Here is a 23,066-nt window from a genome sequence, read left to right as displayed (position 1 = left end):
AATTATAGCACATGTAGTCAGATAACTTTATAGCAACATAGAATCGTGCAAACTTAAGTAAACTTATTTTGGATTTATCGTGAAAATGATATCCAAATGTAGTTTTTACAAATCCTAGGCAACTTTGGGCGCTCGTGAAAATAACCCAACAAGATTTTAAGCAAAATCGAGGTAGCATATTTTGGGCGCTCGGGAAAATGATTTAAGTATGTGTTCATTGAGATTCCATCGAAGATTTTAAGACATAATCAGGAAAACCATTTTGGTGCGCTCGTGAAAACGTTGATTTTAGTGGACAATCCAATTTTGGGGCACTCATGCAAATGGTCCAAGACGTAAGGTGTACAGATAATTTTACTTTGGGGCGCTCGTGAATTTATTCGGGGCGCTCGTGAAATGTATTTGGACGCTCCAAAAAAAAAAAATTGGGCCGCTCGTGCATGGGACGCTTTGGATTTGGGGCGAAACGACAGTAACCCCTTTATTATGACTAAATATGTCAAAAGAATGTGATACAAGTTCAAACTCCTTGGATTTTATCCCCTTAATACATGCATTACATATTACACTTACTGCCATACAAATGAACAATCATTGCAAATTTAAATGCTATCAGAAAACCAACCATTGGGTAAATAGACGTAGCACAGCATGTCTCCAACACCCTTTGAAATGTTCCCTAAATCAACAAACCGGAAGTAGCTTGTTTTATTCATACGCGTCAATAAAGGAATAATAGTCCAATATATGTCTTCCTTCCCGGTTTCATTTTTACAAATATTGTGAAATGTCTATATATATACATCTAGTGTCAGCTTAAATATCATTGTGGTTCGAAAGTCAAATATCTTACGAATTGGCTAACGCGCATTCGTTTCCGGTACAGGTGTTGACTTAATTATGCGATATTTACCTGTGTTGTAATCGGTGGGTGTATGATTCAGGTATAAACATGGAGGAAGATGTATTAGAAAAGTTAAGGACTGTGTTTAATGTCTGTGATGAACGTAACGAAGGCTACATTTCTGTCGAACATTTTAAAGATTTAGCAAAGGAACATTTTGGACAGTTTGGAGATGATGAGGTGAGACGAGTGTTGTATGTTTTCCCATTGTCAAGAATTCTTAAGAATATCTAAAATTAACGAACACGTATTGGAATTAAAAATTAAACCTGGTATCACGAATCTCATGAAACGTAATGATTCGTACTATTAAGGGAAATGTACTTCCATAGGCCTACATAAAAAATGTCCAAGATAAATTTTATCTTAGAAATCAGTGGTTGTTGGAAAATGATACTTCCTTCTGCTACAATAAAATTTTATGAATTTGCAAGATTAGTCATTTGATCACTGAACAGTCTTTAAATGTTCATTTACTATTGATTTACTACTTATGAGTCAACAGTACTTAAAACGTGTCACCTCCATACTGTGTACATGCAAAGTGAAAAACACAAGAATTTTTTTTTTGTTGAAATTGATTACCTATGAAACACAGTGTAAACAAGTGCATTTACTTGTTAATTTCTCTTTCAATATTGTTTGCTGTCCACATTTGCAGACATGAAGTTATTTCATATTGATTTGAGAATTTTGTGTCAATTTATAAATAGTATAGATATTAGGGGGTGTTAATCTGTGAAACAAGATTAAAATTCAATTACTAGTATTTTTACATGGCTGATTCACTTTCCAACCTCTATTGTGAAGTTCCCCTCTCACAATTATTCCAATATTTATAATTGACTTTGTCACATTAGTGTTCAATTTGTAAGCAAATGTTGATGCATAAAAAGTAATTAGCTGTAACCATTGGTGTCACTAAAGATATATGATTCAGATTTATCTTTATTCCAGAAAATTGTTGGAATTATACAAATTCTTGATCCAGAAGGCAAAGGAAAAATAAATTTCGAAGATTTTTGTGAAGGGGTTCAGCAGATCAATGAATTGCAGGTGCCACTTTCACCAAGTAAGTTAAAGGGGGGGATCAGGTATAAATAATTCCATGGTCAATCATTATGTTGAAATCGTCAATGTATGTGACTACATTGAAATCAATAAATCTGAATATAATGGACATTTCAAATTAGATTTGTCGCATGATTAGTATCTATCAGACATATTATCTCAAATATGCTTCTGTCAGAGATGCCTACATTTTAGACTCAATGCATGTATGTTTACTTTGAAAGTGTCCAGTGGTTGAAATCAAAAGTGAATGATTCAAATATTTTCCCTGCAGCCATGTTGTTTAAATAAGTACATGTACAAGTATTCTGTCTGTAAATTTTAGGATTATTATGTCACACTAGAAACTCTGTTTTTCTTGTAATTTTCAGTTAATCTACAAGGAAAACAGTTCCTGGTGTATGCACTAAAATATTGCCTCTGGTAATTGTTTGATGATGTCACTTAAAAACGTAGATTTTATGCTATATATGTATGAAAAAATAAGACCATCATGTCTGGCATCTCAAAAATTCTGATATCCTACAAGCGGAAGACCTCTTGTGACTCTCTTCCTCCCCCTTGCTCTCTTGACACTTCATTTAATGACAAACTTTTATATGAATGACAAAATAATAAAATATAAACTTGGAATTGTTTGTTTCTGATATATATCTGTGATATTTGTTAGGATATTCTGCTTAAACAGGGATTTTCATCATTGCAAACCAATTCATTTTCTAAAGAGAAATCAGATAATAATTAGATATTAGATGAATAACTACAAGTGTACTTGCTTGTAGACATTTGATCAACATTACAGATTTACTTCTCAGTGCACCATTTGTGAATGAAAAAAAATATAAATGTATTAATCCAGCCAAGCACAAGACCATCTCTTATTTTGTACGTTATAACATAATACATGTATCATGTTGATACATTGAATGCATAAGGTTTGTTAATTGTCTGTATGGGTAACAACACATAACTCAGTAATTTTGGCAAGCAAGGTCATGTTTTACGTAGATTAAACTTGCGCATGATAATCAAATGTCATTATGTGTCTGATGACAGAAGGCCAACAAAAAAAAGATAATAGAGGGAAAAAAATAAGTACACATATAAGGATAAAGATTTGACTTTGAATTATTTAAGCCGTAAAGAGGTGTATTGAGGTATCAAGCTCAAGGTTTTAAAGTGTTTACTTCTTCAATCTGAGCTGAAAGGACTTTAACAGTCAAGTGATTGCGGGGACTAATCAGTTCAGACTGTTGACATAGTGGTCTAGATTGTGGTTTGTACTGAGATAAATCACTGATACTAATCTATTATTGCTTACTAGTGCAAGTCTGTATATGATAGGACGAGTTTGTATTGGAGTACTCATGTGTGTATTGTCCCCCTCCAGATATCAAGGCTTCTGGTTGACCAGTCATCCATTTAAAAACAGTGGTGTCCGTTAGAGATTTGCATGACCCTTTGTTGACTGAAGAAGACCATCCGCTTATTATCTCTAACGGCCATCATTTTCTTTCTTCATTTAACTGTTATATTTATAATGTTTATATCTCTAGTAAGCAGTCAATATATATATATATATATGCCTAAAAGCATGAAAATGTTTTATAATGTATATGTCAGTCCATAGCCAACATTGGAGCATTTGCTTGCCTCAAGTTGCAATGCAATGTCGAATGGACTGTTGTTTGAAGTATACATCTGAATATGCTGTAAGTCAGTTTTGTGAACTAGATACAAGTCACACTGCAGTATACTGCATTTTCATCATCCACACAGGCTTTAAGGCATGTAGGGGTACTCAGGGCATTTATGCAAATGAAGATTGGCGATTATTATGGAGCCCAAGGATAATTAAGCAGTGTTAACAGTTTATATGGCAAGATGCATTATACCTTCAGTTGGTAATGATGTCTTTGTCAGAACAATGTGCATGCGTTAAACAGTTGGGTTGGGTGTTTTTTTTGTGTATATTTTTTTTTATCTTTAAAAGTGACAACTTTGATTACATGATAACTCATTGTTATCAAATTGAAAAAGCACCACATGTACCAAGTACACCCAATGAATTTATACATCCTTGTAATGAATTAACAGCTATAATGGCCCTTGATGAAGCTAACTATTCAACTAAAGGGAATTTAAATTCAATATTTTAGAAACTTTTCAACCAAGACAACTACTGTAAGATCAGAATTATAGTTGATGGGGATTTAAATTTTATTTATTTTGTTGATAACATGAAAAAACAAAATTAAAACTGAAAATAAATTTTTTTAAATCTGTTGAGTATTTATTATTTTGGAAACAACAAAATCAAATCTCCACAAACCTTTTGAATCAGACATTGAATAAATTTTATCCACATGAAAATTTCTACCTTCACGGTATCTCTTATTTTGTTACAAAACATAGGGGGTGGGTATATGGTTTGTCTTGAAACAAACTCTTCTAGATCTGATCAGAAAACTTAATTTAACAAGTACTGCTTTCTCTTGATTATTTCATTGTAAACCACTGCCTGTTAAGCTTCTTTTTTTTTAACTCTATTACCAAAACTACATAAATTGCAAACCACATCTGTAATTTACATGGTATGGTTAGTTCATGTACATGTATTTGCATTTAATTCTATTGTAATAATGCAAAAAAGTTTTTGCATTGTCCCTGTGTCGATATACACATGGAAAGACTCACAAAAAATGAGTCCTGCACATAAGTTTCTTAGGCCCAACTATGCATGTTCATATTTCTGACTTTTAGGACACTGTCTTTTCTGAGGATGATTAAATGAAAATGATATGAACCATTATTTATCCTGAATTGGTCCCTTACTGTAAACCACATGATATCAGCTACTCATGTTGAATTGGTAATTGAGTTGATGTCATTGAGGGATGAGTTGTTTGCATCCCTGGATGGGTCAGTTTTTTAATCCTTCAGTAATCCTTTATCAGACCTCTATCTTTGTGATGACTGTAATGAGAATAAAATGTCAGTTCCTTAATATGAGTAGAATTCATCACTTCCAAAATCACTCCTGGACTCGGTTTACAAAAAAGGCAACGTGAGCTGTATTCAGATCATTCTCTCTCCATTCATTGCTTGGATTGGAAGTTTTTTTCCCAGATGTTATATAGTGCTTTGATTTATATACTTTCTTTTTTTTTTTGTTCCCATTGTAAATACTCCTATGTATAATTGTACAGTGCTGATGTAAATAGACCTTTTTTGTTGAACATGTCCTGTTTTGGATGTGTGTTTGGATGCTTCAAATGTTTGCTTGACAAATGCATCAAATTCTGGAAGAAGTTGTTTGGATTTGGAAAGTCAAAGCAAAGGACACGAATCTTGGCAGAGAAGTGCACCCAGACAATGAGTCCCCCCCAGTTGAAGGTCTCGGGGAGGGAGAACCTAAGGGTGGGGTTTTGTGATAATCTTCATCTCCCATGTTGTGGGAGGGACAAAGTGATACAGACATTTTGTGACAGGAGTTGTGTCCCTGCTCATTATATTAACCACAGGCACAGGAGGAAAAGGGCCAGAAGGAGAGGTATAGTGTACAAGTAATGAAAAAATGAGGGTCGGTTTTTTGAAGACGTAGTTGAAATGAAAAGTTTGAAAAGGGGCTAAAACATTATGAATTCTTTTGAGAACAATGGTTTTTAAAATTTTCTTTGAACTGATACTAAAGAATCTGAGTTCCTCAAGTTTGAGCAGTTGACTCATTCTTGGAGCAATCTTGAGAGAAACATAAGCTGAATCTGGGTAAGTGTTGGTATCTTTGTAGTCCTTCATTGACATAATGGAAAAGTTTTCACCCCTTTAGTAACAAACTGTACACAGTTTACACCAATACAAGATAAAGCTAGGACAGTCATGCTGATCTTGTTGTTGCAGTTTGGGGACAAACTCGGGTCCCATTGTGGGAATTTGGCTGGCTTGTTTAGGTTTATTTCATTTCATTTGCTTAGGTGACCATTTTGTTTGAACAGCTGATAAGAGTTAAATAAGAGCTAATGAAAGTCAATGAATTTCTCTTTTGCTTAGAGATTGATAAGTATATGGTAGTTTCTTTTTTAATGAAAATGCAAGTCTGTTTCTCTGTCTGATTACTCCTGTGAGGTTTTGGTCTATTCATGTTCAATCATGCAAATGTCATGTATAGGTACTGGTAACACATACTGTAGATGTGAAATAGAAATCCATTTTAAAGCACTGAACTTTTGAATCTCTGTAACTAATATTAATTTAATGTTGAAATGAAAAGGGTGGAGGGCAGAATGAAAACTTGATCATACTGTTACAAATTAAAAAGAATGTACTTTGTGATTGAAACAGGTTATATTCCTATACTTTGAAAATTGAGAATTTGCTAGACTAATGATTTTGGAAATGACTGGTACATGGATATGAACTAGTACAATTGTTGTAAGTCCTGCTGTTGATAATCAAGAACTGTGGGATATGTCTGGTAGTGACTGATGACACTGCCTGATCCCCAAAACATCATTGATTGTTTGGAGGACTTTGTCTGCATTAGTACAATGAGAGGACAAAAGTACATATAATGGTACACTGTAATCCAGTTGAAAACCTGGCATTTCCATGAAAGATCAGAATTTTAAAACTCTGTAGTGCTAGTACATGTATTAATCGTAAAACTATATAGAACCATTTTAACAAGACCATGGACTTTCAGTTGGCCGTAGCTATGTATTTCTTGCTTCAGAACAAGTTAAAAATGATGTGGTTTCAAGCGAAATATGCACCAATTGCATTATAAGTCTTAGATCTAAAGCCAGACAAACCTTGTTGATTTCAAAGAGCCATGGCTGAGTGGCTAGCAATGAAATAGACAGTCTAATGTCACATTGATGTTTGACACATCTACCCAAAGTCCAAGCTCTTGTTAAAATGGTTCTATCTCTGTTACAATTAATATCTCTTTACAGTATCCCCTGTAAGTACACACAGTCCCAGATCCCATGCAGTTACAATCAATGATCTAATTCTTTTTCTTTCTCTTCTACAGTCTCCCCTGTCAACAGCCCCTTCCAGATCCCCAGTATTTCCTCCAGTAACAACAACCTCCTCCTGAACGGCTTGGATGACTTCATCGCGGGAGACGTGTCCTCCACCGAGGTGTGTATGTCTTACAACAAACTGTGCATTTCTGTAGATTTCTCAAATTGTAAGGAAGTAAAATTCTGAGCAATGAACATTTGTCATCATATCTGTAAAGAAAAAAAAGCGAGATTTTAATCCATGAGGGATGATTCCTGCAATCTATGTTAATATTAATTCCTCACAATATTAATTAGAAATTTTCAATAATATGGGTACTTGAACTTCGGGTCAATCTTTTTGTAATGCATCTGGATGATAATGATAAATCTATGATCAATTACTTAGCATCTCATCCCCTAATTTTGAAAACTGTGGATTAAGCTAGATTCGGTCTAGACTCAGATTTGTATTGGACAAGATCGTAAAGAATTTTCTACAGATGTTTAGATTTTACTTTTTAATTGGCAGTGTCCTGAAACATCTGAAGCGAGTGCATACACTTACAATGAATATGATACCAACACAGATGAAGATGGACACGGACAGGGAATACTTATAGATTTGTCCACACCAGAGCCCGTCCGCCGAAATCTACATCCTACACCTAACGGGTAATTTATGTGTTATATCTACACCCTACACCTAATGGGTAATTTATGTGTTAAATCTACATCCTACTCCTAATGGGTAATTTATGTGTTAAATCTACACCCTACACCTAATGGGTAATTTATGTGTTAAATCTACATCCTACACCTAATGGGTAATTTATGTGTTATATCCATATCCTACACCTAATGGTTAAGTTATGTGTTAAATTTACATCCTACACGTAATGGTTAAGTTATGTGTTAAATCTATACCCTACACCTAATGGGTACATGTACTTTATAATCTACATATAATGGGTAATTTATGTGATAAATATACACCCTACACCCAATGGGTAATTTATGATCTACACCTAATGGGTAATTTATGTGTTTCATCAATTAGGTAATTTATGTCTCTGTGTCACTCTTGTATTCTCTTTTAAAACACTACCAACATGTTGAGCTCACCAAATCTATCATACGGTAGTTTTTTGTAAACCATCATTGTATTACAGTAACTGTGATGCAAAACCTTATTATTTTAAGCATGTATTGTGCATTTTCCTTGCATGTATAGCATTGTAGTATGTATGATCATGTATACAAATTTCTTCTGTTAACAAGTTTGAATGTACAATGTACATGTACTACCTAAATCCCACAGTTATGGTTAATTCATTGGGACATACCTCACATTTCAAGATTCCTTGCAAAAGTTGCAGTGTTTGATGGATAATTTCTAGTTGATTAAGGTGAAGCTGTCATTAAGTTGCATGCCTTTTTCTATCTCCATAAACAGAAGATTAGACTTCACAGATGAGGAGAATTATGAGGACTTTGGTGAGGTTGATGACATTGAGTCAGACATGTCTGATCCATCACAGAACAGGTCAGTGTACCAAAAAGAGGGACAGAACTTTTGTAATTGGTGCAAACACCCAGTAACAGCTAAGTCAACATAACTCTATTGTTATTTTACAAACCGAAAATAAGTGTAGATTACATCAAAGCATGTTTTGCCAATTTCCCCCCCAAAACCTTATTTGCCAATGGATGTTCTGAGTCTAATTATGGCAAATCTAATTGAGAAGTTTAGAATTGCATTTTAAGCATTTTTCACAGAGGACGTTTGAAACCTTATTTTGCAGAAGTCGCGATAGTATTCACAAAGTTAGAACCAGAAGGGGAGATAAACACCACCGTAAAAGCTTTGGGTAGATAACTCTTGATCTTGTGCATGTGTGTGGTGGTTGAATACTAACTGTCTCTAGTGGCCTGTGCATGATTAACTGCTTGTATCATTAGGATTGTACTAAAACTGAACTGTCAGCATCTTTTACTAAGCTTGATTCTCATACTTTCGCAAATCTTTTGCTTCTGAAGATTGTTATCTTAATAGAAATCATAGTTATCAATAAAATTCATTATAGATTTGAACCCAGTTATCATTTAGTTGAATTTGTTATTGTATGACCCTTTTGCTCTGTCTCTAGTTTGTTTCCATGTTGACCATGCAGTTTTATGATGGTTGCTCATTCAGTAATGGTGATAAGTTATGATTACAGAAACATTAGATCATGATCGAGATATTGGTGTCGGGCTTGTTATAAGCTTACCACACAAGGAACAATTTTTTTTTTTACCTTTATATGTCATTTAAGAAGGAAACAGAAGATAGACCCATACATAAATGTCACAAAAACGCACAAGTCAGAAGTAAACATCAAATCGTGGAGGACGTGGTGTACTTGTGTACCTGTTTACTGTATATATTGCCATTACATGTACATATATTTGTGTACAGGATCTATATAGACACGTATCTAGAATAGCTTAATGTTGGAATTTCATTCAAAACAGGAGCTAAATACATGTGTAATATGATTCATGGATCCTAGAATTGTCAAAATAAGAACAAGGAGGTGAGGATTTATTATTTCTCAAAAGAAGTTAACTTTACCAATATTTAACAGAAGAAATGCAACTTGTTCCATGAATTGATTTCTAGCTCAGATCGCAAACTTCCTCTTTATTATGTAGCAGTTTCTTCTCAGAGAGTTTTTATGCCCTTGTTTTCTTAATTACCACTTGCTTTCAACAAAACCATACAGGGATATTGATTTGCTGTCAATATTGGGATTAAACTACACTTGACATAAGTACAAAAAGAGTGGTTGTAATTACGAGATATGCATTAAGGTCATCTGCTAAATGGGTCATTTTATTCACCCACTCTCTGACAACTTAATGGGTCACTTTGTAGATGTACTATTCACTTTGATGTTTTGATATCTCTGCTTATTAGAATAGGTCATGTAAACATTCATTTCATTCATTTATTTCAATCTCAACACCATTGCACAATGGTACACAGAGATTATAATAATACAATATGTGGTATTTCTTAATAATTAACAATGCATGCGTAAGCGAGAGAGAGAGAGAGAGAAAAAAAAAAAAAAAAACAAAAAAAAAAAAAAAAAAAAAAAACCCATATACAACTCTGACTCGTTAATACAAATGTGAAGTATGGGGGTTCTAACCTGGGGAGCATTTTTTATTTATTTTTCTAATAAAAGCACATAATTTCCTCAAAAAACAGTGTTTTGTACTTGCCATTATAAATTTAAAACTAATAGCATTTTTTATTTTTATATTTATATTTGATAAGCATTGCTTGCGTTCTTGCTGCAACGAACTGTAAACAGATCGTGTTTCATATACTGTATACTTTATTGTTAGCTGTAGATAGTAGCGTTCTAACGAACTAGTATTTTTGTTTGCAAGATTCTTATTCAGAATTTTTGGTGTTTGTATGAATGTATTTGAGATGTAGCCTTTTTGTACAATATATTCTATTTTTTCATGCACCCTTTCTCTCTATAATGACATATGATTAATATGTATGTATGTATGTTTCCATTAACAAATGTACCTAATTATCTAATTGAATTGAGACAAAGACATATATCAAAGCTGATTCAGGCTCCCACTTGTATAGACTTGCTTTTAGCATCCATATGGGTCTGCATTATGTGATTAAATGTGTTTTATACATTGTAGTCAAAGGTCCAGAGTGACGACATCTGCTGCTTACGCAAGGTGAGACTTCTATGATACGATTTTTCTTAGACTAAGTATGTTTTATAATATATCATTATATTGCTATGTTTTATAATATATCATTATATTGCTTTTAAGCTTTTGAGATATTGCTCCTCCCATAAACCAAAGTATATCCTTAACTTTGGGATTTTTTTTTCAGCCAACTTCAAAATAAATCACGGACGGAACCAGGTGATGAGATATTGGACGATATCGACGGAAATTTCCAGACCCTCAACGACAGGGTATGTACATTAACCGTAACTGGTCAACGGAAGCAGATTTCACTGTCTTTAAACATGATTTACTGTCGAGGATATAACTATGAACAGATTAGTTGTGTTGTTGATCAGAGAATTTGTTATAGATTGAGATCGTTTCCTGTGAGAAATATTTCATATAAGACTAAATATGAGTCACTTTATAACATAACTGTTACACCTGCATGCTTGTAGATTTATGTACAACACAACTCTTAAACATGTATTAATTTTACGGTAAATGTTTAAGTACCGATAGTCTTTTTAGCAAAACAATTATGGTACTTGTAATCATGCAATTATTATAAACATAAACAAAACAGTCATTTCTTTCAATAATAAAAACCTTGGCAAGCTAACAATTAAAATAGTTAGTTAATAGATATTTTACTTGGTATTCATTTAGGCCTATAAGGAAAATATTAATACAGACACAAAGTGATTTGGATATGTGTCAAACTAGATCTAAAGATTTCCTTGTTTTTTTGTTGAATCCTATTCCAATAGTCATTTATATTTGGATTTAAATCAACAAATGTTATGATAATCATGCATTTTAAATACTAAACCAGAAATAGATCAGATATGAAATGGTGTCTATTTAGCAGAAGAATATTTTGTTTCATGTATACCGCTACGTGTATTTTATACAAGGAAATGTGTATTCATAACAAGAAATTAGGAAGAAATATGACAGCTGTAAGAAGTTTGGGTAAATTGTCTGGTTCCCCACCTGTCGCCAGTGACCAGTCTATTGTTACAGGTGTCTTTATTGAGTTCAGGTGAATGTTTAATTTCATTTGTCAGCGGTCAGTGACAGATGTGTTCTGTTTGCTGATTTTTGTGTTGTTGATATTTAATGAATAGAATATTTTAGATCGGCTCAGTCTGACATGAGATGTTTGGTATTTATTAAATCTTAAGGTCAGTTAGTGTATAAGAAATGGGTGGGCATTAAAGTTAATTTGGACTTTGGATATATGCATAGTACGGTATACCAATTTGTAATAAGTTGTCCAGATTCTTCAAATAAAGCCACGGTATAGGTTTGTGATCTTGGTGTGTAAAAATGTGAAGCGTATTATGATATACATGTATCATGGAGTTTTGAAGGTTTATTTGTGTCTGTAATAAAATACTACTTATTTAGCACTTTTAACAGCAATTTTCCAATCAAAATTAATAAATGATGTGAAATTATAGATGAGAATTAATTAATGGATTATTGCTTTTTAATTCTACAGGTGCAATTTTTAGAGAAAAAGTTGGTCCAAATATCTGAAGAGAAGTCGTCAGTCAACACTAGTCATTCAAAACTCAAAGATGAAAACAGTCACCTTATGGAAAGGTAGGTTTGCACCCCGATATAAAGGGACTACTTTTTTTCACCCACTGAGAAGACGACTGACCCCACTTTGTCACAGATTACATGATTAGATAATGTGATATATGGCCTAAGTTGTATTGAGGAAGGTAAATTAGCCTTAGGGGGTGGTGTCAAACATTTGTTTTTCTTTCTGCTCAAAGAAGTCAGCTCTTGTGGAGGCATGTTTTACAGGGAAAAACAAAATTAATAGAATTTTTTCCTAGTAGTAATGAACTTGTGTTAGTCTTCAAGGAAATTGTTGAACAATGTAACTCCATTTTATTACAATTTGATAGCGACTTTACATTTTTTAATGTTGGATATACCATAAAGATTGTATGAATTTTTATGATAAAGGTATTCAAAATTGTTCAAATGGATACTCCCAATAAAAGTTAAAGTATGTGTATAAAATGAAATGATCCATATTTTCCTCTAGCATTGTGGACAGGTAAGTGACCTCCATGTAGATGTAGTGTGGTATATAGATACTAGTGTCAATATGGTGTTATTGTTATTAATTTTTCATGACATTAGACTAAGTTTTTATTCCCAAACAATCTAAATTAGAATAGTTTGAACTGATAAGGAAGTATTTAAAGACATTTTATAGACAGAAAATGTCATTTGTTGCAAGTCATTGAAAACAAACTTTCGATTTCTGATCCTTCTAGGCTGTTCAAAGTTGATTCAATGTTAGCTGTCACCTGCTTACCTTGAAAATCAGCGATTTTTTGTTTCAGAATTTTTTTTTTTATATCTTTCATTTTGTTTTTACTTTTGACAGCTGAAAACTTCATTCAATTGAAAAATGAAACATGTTTGGCTCTTTACGGTGTATATCTGTGAAGTGTACAATTGTTAGAATATATCATTCAACAATTGGCCTACATGAGATTTTTTCATCCCTTGTAGGGTTTGAATTTTTGGTGACATTCAATTTAGAATTAATTTGAGACAGCCTTATATGAAAATTATGTTTTACAAAATTAACTTGGAACTCTTGTCTGACGGCAATAAAAACTAATGTCATGGAATGTTAAAACTGGTGCCCTCATCAATCAGAGGACCTGCACCAGTCAATACATCAACGAGTGGTGTCTGCTTGGTTCTGTGGTGTATATACATGTATATATACTCATTGATAGTTTGCTTACATTTAGTATTTAATTGTTGGCGTATTAAAATGGCAGTTGATACATGTACTGTTTTGGACATTAATTAAAGAAATCGAGACTGAGTAATGTGGTGGTAGCTAGCATGTTTGTTAATATTTGCTTGGGACTCTTAGAAACTGTGAACATTTGATTGCAGAGGAAACATATTGTCAATTTTGATATTTCTTTTGTCTTCTAGCTTTTTCTTTCGTAACAAATGCTTTGTTAAATGCTCATACAGTTATCTCTGCTTGATATGTGATGGTGCATCAATTAAATTAAGTAATTTATAGTTCTTTGGTGAACTCTTCTATACACAATAACTTTTTGTTTTAAGTAACACGTGTATGTGTGTAGCGGAACTTAAAATTTTTAGACTTCAACAGTGCTTTGCATTTCTACAAACAATATCCTGTGTATACTTTCTTTTCAAAAATTTTCTGTAAATTTATGTACTTGTTCTTCCTTTTTCTGACTGTTTTTAAATACAATGAATGTAGTTGTAATACCTGTAATAAATTTGTGAGCTTTTCAGCTTGTTTAACCTTAGCTAAAGACTTAATATGCTGATGATGCTATGTTTTATGTGATTTATGTCCTGTTCGTCTTTAAAATTGAAGGATAATTTAATGTCAACTTTCATTCTTGATTTGCACTCTCTGTTTCATTTAAAATCAAAAGCTTTAATTCTTTTATCAATTGTCATGTTGCATATATTAGCCTTGAGTGATATTAAGTTAGGCAATGTCTAATTCAATTACATAGTTCTGTAATGAGTCATATATTTTTACCTGTTGTTGTATTCAACCTCGAAGTCTTATTTTTACAGAATTCATTCATTAGAGGAACAGTTGAAAGATGTTGAGGTGAAATCGAAGGAGACACTTGCTGAGGAACAGAAAAAATTTAAACAAATGCTGGTTAGTGTTAAATTATCTTCTTTTTCCAATATTTACAATGATTTGAGGCTTTTAGCTCTTGTTTTGAAATAATTTAACATCATTTACATATACTTTGGACAACCTGCAAATCAAATAAATTGTATTTTGAAAACATTTTTCTATCTCACTCTAAATGTAAATTTTCGCTGTCAGGTTGGCAAAATTGATTTGGATAATATTGGTTCTACCTGAGTGTGTAAATAGTGACAGTCAGAAATAAAAAGCACTAAAAGATTCTGTTCTAAAATAGAGCAAAAGACAACTTCATACCTTGCATTTGATATTTAGACTCAACCTCATTGCCTTGTTGAGGATTTTTTTTTTTTTTGGGGGGGGGGGGGGGTGGTTAGAGGAGGAGGTGGCAAGGACAACAAATCAATTAAAGTAAAAACCTGACATTTAAGTTGTCACTGATACATATATGGAAATCATGTTAACACGTCTATGCTTTCCTACGCAAGGATTAAATGTACCATATCTTTTTAGTACATGTAATACATGTGTTACAGGAATGTAAGAAATGTTTGAAGTAAAATTTTGTTGCTGAAGAACTTTATGGAATGATTTAATCTGGAGCAGTCATATTCATATATATTCAATATCAATTTCGTATTATTTATCCCATTATTCCAAAGCTGCATGGCTCTAGGAGATTCTTGTTACACCTGTAATATGTATACAATGCTTACATTACCTGCCCTAAGACAGCTTTACCCATTGATTTCTGTGTGTGTAGTTTTCTATATATATACTCGTATTGATTTTGTATCCGTTTTCATTCGTTTCAGTCACGGGCAGAAACAGAGAAAGCTGAACAGATGTACATAGCTCAAAGGTAGGAATTTCAAAGACATCTTTTGACGCAAATGTTTCTATGATGGAATCGTTAAAAAAAAAATGAATTTCAAATTCTAGAATATAAGATGTGATCAAGTGTGGCAGTGTACCGGTAAATAAGTCAAATGAAAGGCTTATTTTTGGTAGCGCTATACTTACCAATTGGTGAAACATCATGCATGCCCTTGAATCTTGATGAACAGTTAATTTTTGTGTTTCCTTTCAGATTGCAGAGTATAGAAAAAGAATATGAGGTGCTAAAAATAGAAAATCCCAGACTCAGGCTAGAAATAGACAAATTAAGAGTGGTAAGTTGTATGTTCCTTTCATCTGGAAGAAAACAATCATCATTGTTAATCATACTGGCTGAAAACAAAACATTACATGTAGATGCATTATTCTAGTTATTGAATATCTGAAATATAGCACATGTATTGGAAAATTATGGCATATCTTCATTATAATACATTTTGAAGTTATGGATTGAAAAAAGAGATACTGTAGATTCCTTATTTTTCGCGAGAACTTAATTCCACGTTTCAACGGTTTTCCAACAAATCGCAAAAAACATAAAATCGCGAATGCCAAAATTTTATCAGTTTCGTGTAGTTTACATATGGCTAAAAATAAAAAGCGAGATTTTAAAATTTGCAATACAGGCTTTTTGTGATTTTACGCGGATACTAATTTCTCACGTTTAATTAGAAATTTACAGTACTGAGCTGCGTTTTACAAAAGAACTTATAACATAAGACCAAAATAATGAATGCTAACTAATCATTACCTAATCAATGATTTATTCTTATGGCTGGAAAATATAATTATGGTAATTGAAATATTTGTAAACAAATGGTTTTATGTCAATTTTGTTCTTTAAAGATCATTTTAAATGTAAATATTTACGACTTTATCATAAGTTCTTTAAAATTTGTAAAATGCAGCCCAGAGCTTTAAAAGTTGAAAAATAAGTTACATTATGTGCCTACTTTCTGAGATTATGTGGATTTTCATGAATATGATACTTGTAAGTGTGTATTTATCAGAATGAATGTTACTTTTTTTTAGGAGAAGTTAGACTTGCAGGACAAACTGACGGACGTACAGGCCGAGTATAACGCCGTATACAGTGAACACGAGGAACTTAAACAGAAATTTGAGAAAGAAAGACAGTGCACTGGAACAGTAAGACTTTTTTTTTTTTAAAGGAATTTTAGAAATTATATGGGTTAAATCTCAAACACTGTTGTGTAATAGTTAATCCTTGTTGATGAATTGTTACTGTGAAAACAGTCATCTGCATGTATATAAAAAGAAAGAGATAAGAGAAAGAAAAAGGAAAAAGAGATAGAGGAGGAGAGAATAAACAGATTTTAACTCCAATCTTTGTCAAAATTAAGTATTTTGAGTATGGTTGTATGATATACAATTACATTGTACATTGCTTTCATTAGATGTGAGGTCAATATGCTTTTCTGTGAAGTCAATATATCTATAAATTGACCAATTACAAGAAGTACATCTGTTATATTATTTTCTCTAGGAAAAATAAGAGATTAAGTCATAAATGTAGAATTTGCATATTTATATAACCCTCATCTTAAATTTCTGATTTTAGGATCTCAAGTCAATGTATTGCAAAATATATTTAAAAATGTGATTCATGTATAAGGCAAACCAGTTAACAAAGTCAAAAGTAATACTATTCAAATTATTTTCAAAAATCTATTTTCAGCTTTTAGATGAGTTAGGAAAAGAGTTGGAAGAATTACGGAAATACAAGATTGATCATGAGCTGAATCAGTCCCCACGACCCAGGAATAACAGCATGGCCGACTTACCTGGTCGATACCAGGCTCTCAACTCAGAGGTCAATAGGTTAAAGGAAGTAAGTATTTGTAGAGTTGATACTGATCAACTTTACAAAGTATTTTGAAATGTAGAGACTGAATACCATTTTGACTTACTTTTTTATCAAAGAAAGGTTCACTGAACAGTGGTAGAAGTTATATTTAATTTCTGATTTTATAGTATGTATGCAGTGACATCTATCCAGTTTAGCTTTTGTTTGAGAGTGCATATGGTGCAGATTTAAAAAAAAAAAAATTCAAATTTGAGATAATTTGCAGGATGGCCTTTATATAAGATAATTACAAGTATATGAGCATTGAACAGGGCAGATTCACTGTACTATGTATAACAAAAAGCTGGTGTATAGATCCAGTGGTGGTATATCCCATGCCTTTATACCAGTACATGTAGATATCTGTGTGTGTGTACGTAGTAAGCCAGTTGTCTTTGATTATAAGTTCCATCATTAAGAGCACAATTCTGACAGCTTTTATTTGTTTTTAACATGAAAGCACTTTTCATCACAATGTTCTGACTTGTTTCTTGTTAACTTGAAAGGCCCTTTCGTATGAATGGAGGAACCTCTCTCAGGTTGGTTTGACTGTCTAGATGACTAGCGACATTGCTGTTGTGCATTTTGGGTGCTTGTGTCCTTTGTTGGTCCACACAATATACTGAGACTAATACAAATAGTGGTTATTAAGATAAAATCCCCCCCCCCCACCCCTACTTTATCCCCAAACCCAATTCCTCTCTTTTTCCAAATTCATCACATCCTACACCTACTCCTTGCTGCTCCTAAGAAGGAGTCTGAAGTCCTCTCATCCAGTACTAGTAGATGAATATTCTATTATCTTATTAATTCTTCCCTTCCAAAATTTAATAATAATAAGATGCATTGTACTTAAATTTGAGCATCTTTCAGCACCCCTATTTTTTTTTATCCCTTTCTTGCTGATTCATATCAATACTTATTCACATCATAGTTATGTTTGCATGAGAGTGGAATGATTTTATTTAGTCTGAGCATATATTGTGTTGATCAACAAAATGATTCATATATTGCTTTATTTTGTAGATTTCTTTCTTTCTGATGTTTCATGGAATGCTCTTTCATTATTTTGCTTTGCAGTTGAATGTTTAAATTCCTTGATTTAAACTCTTGCTTTTGTAATTTATCTGGTTAAAGTTGGATTAGTTTTCTTACCATCTTGTTTGACTGGATTTAATTGGATTTGTTAATTTATTTGGATCCACAATATTGTGTTATAATAACTGAGAGAAAAGGGAATCTATGAAAAGGGAGATAATTATCCTTTATTCCAATAGGCTGCCAAAAGTCAATTTTATGTTTAACGTCACTTTAAAATACCAAACCTATGAGGAAGGGTGATAAAATTGAAACAAACAAGATTTCCATACAAATGATTTGTAATCATTAACATTAGTGAAAAAAAATTTAGCACTCAAGCTACATGTAGGCTACCTCTTTATTAATGATCTTTCCTGAAAATCCCATTGAGTATCTGATATATGTAGTCCATAATGTGCTCTAAACATTTCAAATTTCTACAGATGGTAGTACATGTATTTTAGTAAAATCAAACTGGAAAAACTCAAATCAAAATTGGGGTTTGGTTTTGGGGTTTTTTTAAACACAATTTCTACTAAACCTATGCCGAGGATTACATTAAACATAGAATTAATTTTGGACAGCAATATGAAAGAAATGGCAAAAAAATCCTAAGGAATCTTTCCAATGAATATTATAAATGGTAATTGGCTCCAAACAAATTCTCCGGATCAAGACATACATGTAGGTCCTGGCCAGTACTAGGGCTATCAGAATTACCAGAACTATATACCAGTACATCATTATAGTGCGCTACTTAATATTCCTAGATAGGTACTTGTCATGAGAACGGCACCAGCTATGCATGATTTTCACCTCCAACGTGTTTGAAAATTTCTTCACAGATCTATAACATAATAATACAATGTAGTATTTCAAGCGTTTCATGAAAACATTACACTGTAGTAAAAATTCTAGAGTGATTCTTTACTCTTCCTTTTTTTCACGTTCAGGCTGTCATCGGACAGGTAGGAGAAAAGTCTGTAGACTTTCTTAACATTATTTGATATATTTGATTCCAGGAAAACAAACAACTTCAGGACATGAACGAAGACCTGAACGCCCAGTTGTTGACCCGGTGCATCAACGAGGGGAAGACCTTGGTCAACGACACCAAAGCAAAGTCTCTTGCCACGGAGCTGGAACACTTAACTAAAGAAGAGGTAGCTGGTCTTTATATAGTGAACTCAAATACTGTAAACGTATTATATTTGGCGTATACGATATTTGGCGGAAATTAGTTTTTGAACAAGTTGGCGTGGATTTGAATTAGCGTATTCTGGAACGTGACTCTTCATATGCATGGCATTTAGCGATATACTTGATTTAGCGCTAGCTGCATTCCGCCAAAAGCGCTAGATAGAATACACAGCTAAATGTAGTACGTTTACAGTATTAAATTAATTTTTTTGTCATTTTTGTACATGTATCTTTTTATGATAGTTTTCATAGCACCCAATATTTTAAAATTCATGACAGCATGTAAATGTAGATTTAAAAACTTTTGAGGATGTTGAAAGTGTATGAAATTTTTAAATCTCATTTGTTTTTCTTTTTTTTTTCTTTTCAGCTTATGGCAAAACTTCAAGAAGTTGAGTGTGTGAACATTAATTTGAAATCTTATGTAGACAAAATTATTCTCACCATTCTGGAGAAAAATCCCTCTATATTGGAGATTACAAATCGATAGTACTGGTACTAATCCCGGCAATTGAAAAGGGTAGAAAGTGAGGGTTTTTTCTGTGATATCCAGAGGGTAGCATTGATGATATTGTCTCATGAATGAAGGAGATTTGGTAAGCTGGACTTATCTCATGAATATTTAACAACCTGGAGGAAACCAATGAATTCCATGGAATCCAAGAAATACAAGAAGGCCATGGAAGGATGGCATTCCTGATCTCATGAATATTCATTTTGTGATTGTTGAACTTTTTTCGTCTAAATGAGCAGAAGTAAAATGAACGTTTAATTTATTGTGCTCTTCTGTCCAGTGCTATATGTTATATTGTTTATTTGTCAGTAAGTGTAGAGCTTGTGCATAAGGTTAAGTTATGGATGTGATCGTTGTTAACATTAGAAGTGACGTTCATTAAAACTTACAGTTTGAACTAAAATGGACTAGCGGGTACCCACGGATACCAGCCATTTCGATTCTTTCATTGCTTGGAATCGATTTGAAAAAAAGGAAGATTTTACTCAACTTTGAATTAATTAATGTTTTTTTAAAGTATACCCATTGAGATCGTATGTCTTATTAAACTGAACAAGACAAGACTGAAAGAACTCTTACAAAGTTGACATTTTTGATGTTTTCAGTTTCTTTTTTGTGTAGTGTTAGAATTTGACAAGACACACAACTTGATTTTTCTGTGTTGTGAATATTTTTTTACTAATTATAAGCATGTTCAAACATATCATGAGAGAAAATGGAAGAAAGAAGAAAGCTTCAAAGAAACTATGCATTAATTCTTTTTCCGTCATGAGTTTTTTTTTTCACAATTCATTTCATGAACTCTATATATTCCAACTATAAAACAAAACATCTTTTATATTTTCATTATACATTTGTTAAAAATATGTCAAAATATTTTATTTTTACAGATATATTTTTATCAGAATGGTATATGATGTTGAAGTCATGCATTTAGGGAAAAAATTTCCTTGCAGTTGGTGCTTGGATCCATGTCACTTGCGTGAAAAAAAGAAATTGTTAATTTACTCCTGGATTTCGGGTCATACATTATGTGTTGGTTTACTCATCTAAGTCATCTCTTTGTTGCATTTTTATCTCCTTTGCTTACATACACCAGCTAGTAACCAGTAATTTTTGTTGTGCAAAAGTTTTTAAAAAAAAATCTTTTCACTTTAAAAGCTAAGTTTTGTAAGAGTCTTGAAATAAGAGAAGTATATTTGGTAACTAGAATGTGAGTCTGTTAGGTGAACTTAATTTACTGCATTGTAACAATTTTTCAAATTTCTACAGTTTTTTTCAGCTTTTAAATATTTTTTTTTATCAAGATAGAAGTTTGTCACACAATTTTAATACTTTGCTATATTTTTATACACTAGGAATGATGTGAAAAAAAAATGTTGGCGCGACCATCTGGCAATTCATCTTTGCATTGCTTGCTCTGAATAAGTAGAAATTCTCATAGAGATTTTAGAGTTTTCATTGTTTTTAGAGTAGTCTCATAACAAAAAAATTGCTTTCCATCAATATGATGACATTCGTTGCTTCCACTGATATTATTAAAGCAAAAACCTAAGGAAAAGAAACTTTATTAATCATAATGGTTTTCCCTCTGTTCATAATTTAGAAAATCAGAAATCTGAGAAAAAAAATCAGGACTCCTTTATAACTTGATATTTGAACCAAATTTCTGAAAAATTCTCATTTAAAATATCAATGCTGTAAATTTTTTGCATTTTTTATTTTGTGTATATGATCTAGTCATATTTATTTTGTCATCTGGTTTTCATGACTATACAGTTCATTGTTCCATATGATATTGCTTAATTAATTTGCATTAATTACCATCTGTGCATATGTAGGTAAATTTTTGCTATGGATTGTCATTTCACACGTGATATTTGAAATTGTTATGAATTTTTAGACATGTGTATTTTCATGGTAGTATACAAAATTCAGAGCTTGTTAGAAATACTTCACGCAAGAAATAATTTGTTTCAAATAAATCGTAATGAAAAAATACACACGTTTTTTGATTTTTTATAGTAAGAGTTACCATTCTTTATTGGAGTTCACATGGGACACACGTACCGTGTCTTTGCCTCACCCCACCGCTTCCCTTTTTCATTTTAGAGAAATATTATGATCCAATAGAATTTGCAACGGAGTCAAACTACTTGTGCTTTTTCCAAAGCAAGGTGCAGAGAAATTGATTTTGGTTAAAAATTATTTTTTGAGGTTGGGGGGGGGGGGGGGATACAGTCCAGTCCACAAGTACATATGCTGAATATAGTAGACAAAATCAGGGGGAACACTTCCGTTGTGATTTGTATAAGAATCCCATGTAACATTTTGTAACTTTCGAACTTAAAACCCAAAAATCCCAGACCACTTATTTAATTTTAAAGACGTTTTCGGAATGGATGGGTCCTTCTGTCCTCTGATGCCACGTCAGTGCTAGATTATCAAGGAGGTCACAATGTCAATAACGGCAGATTTTATATTTTTTTGGAGGAATAACGATTTCACGCACATTTTGAAAAAAGTTCTTCCAATTATTTTCTTCATGAATGCTATATGTATGTCTACTTCTTTAATATAAAAAATTGCCATTCGTTAAAGTGTCAAGACAAGAATTTTTAAGAATTTGGGAAACTTTAAACAGCTCATACTGACCAACGATAATTATTAATAAACTGGCGACGTAAGTTCTAAGGAAATGTCTTCCGTCGTGACTGCCATTCCGTGTTATTGTCACGGTCAATCTAATTAAAATTAGAACTTCCATCCGCTCCCCGGTTTTCGTAAGTGAAAGCGACGTGTCGAAAACTGGGGAGCGGATGAAATTCTAATTTTAGATTGTTGCCACTGTGTACATGCACTCAAGTTTTCTTAAAACCTGTATTTGGTCTTAAAACATGTCATCAACTTCAGCAGCGTAAGGTCCTGGGTGAGATCTCGTACACTTTGTCCTTGATTCTACAGTTTATTTCATTCAAGTATAAATAATGTAAATGTAAACCATGTACGTTATAACATAATAGTATAATGCAAACTGAAGTAAAACGCCAATAATACATGACCACTGG

At 32.7% G+C, this 23,066-nt stretch overlaps 1 protein-coding gene across 6 annotated transcripts; it reads left to right on the top strand.

Annotated features, from left to right (window-relative positions):
- The first annotated feature begins 727 nt into the window (after window positions 1-727).
- LOC105346975 (rab11 family-interacting protein 4A) lies at window positions 728-21,999 on the top strand. Of its 6 annotated transcripts, XM_011455814.4 has the most exons (18): window positions 728-1,084; window positions 1,862-1,976; window positions 7,011-7,120; window positions 7,514-7,656; window positions 8,438-8,527; window positions 8,787-8,852; window positions 10,702-10,740; window positions 10,904-10,988; window positions 12,248-12,351; window positions 12,809-12,820; window positions 14,356-14,446; window positions 15,256-15,302; window positions 15,531-15,612; window positions 16,370-16,486; window positions 17,037-17,189; window positions 17,711-17,743; window positions 19,307-19,447; window positions 19,855-21,999. In XM_011455814.4, exons 1-18 carry the CDS (start codon window positions 953-955, stop codon window positions 19,972-19,974), a joined length of 1,680 nt encoding a protein of 559 aa, XP_011454116.3. In that variant the 5' UTR covers window positions 728-952; the 3' UTR covers window positions 19,975-21,999. The 6 variants fall into 6 exon arrangements, with proteins under 6 accessions (XP_011454116.3, XP_019930381.3, XP_011454112.3 ...); XM_011455810.4 differs by lacking the exons at window positions 728-1,084; window positions 1,862-1,976 and adding an exon at window positions 5,136-5,528; XM_020074822.3 differs by lacking the exons at window positions 728-1,084; window positions 1,862-1,976; window positions 8,787-8,852 and adding an exon at window positions 5,135-5,528.
- The last annotated feature ends 1,067 nt before the right edge of the window (window positions 22,000-23,066 follow it).

The sequence above is a fragment of the Magallana gigas genome, chromosome 7 (genome assembly GCF_963853765.1).
Source record: "Magallana gigas chromosome 7, xbMagGiga1.1, whole genome shotgun sequence".
Lineage (NCBI taxonomy): Eukaryota > Metazoa > Mollusca > Bivalvia > Ostreida > Ostreidae > Magallana > Magallana gigas.
The sequence above is the reverse complement of the archived record's forward strand: the minus strand, read 5'-3'. Positions and strand labels throughout refer to the sequence as shown.

Bases quoted from the DNA above. Each gene is read 5' to 3' on its own strand.
- LOC105346975 (XM_011455810.4), top strand. From the start codon at position 5,216: ATGTCCTGTTTTGGATGTGTGTTTGGATGCTTCAAATGTTTGCTTGAC. The intron at 17,190-17,710 runs GTAAGTATTTGT...TTAACTTGAAAG, and splicing joins AGGTCAATAGGTTAAAGGAA to GCCCTTTCGTATGAATGGAG. The intron at 19,448-19,854 runs GTAGCTGGTCTT...TTTTCTTTTCAG, and splicing joins AACACTTAACTAAAGAAGAG to CTTATGGCAAAACTTCAAGA.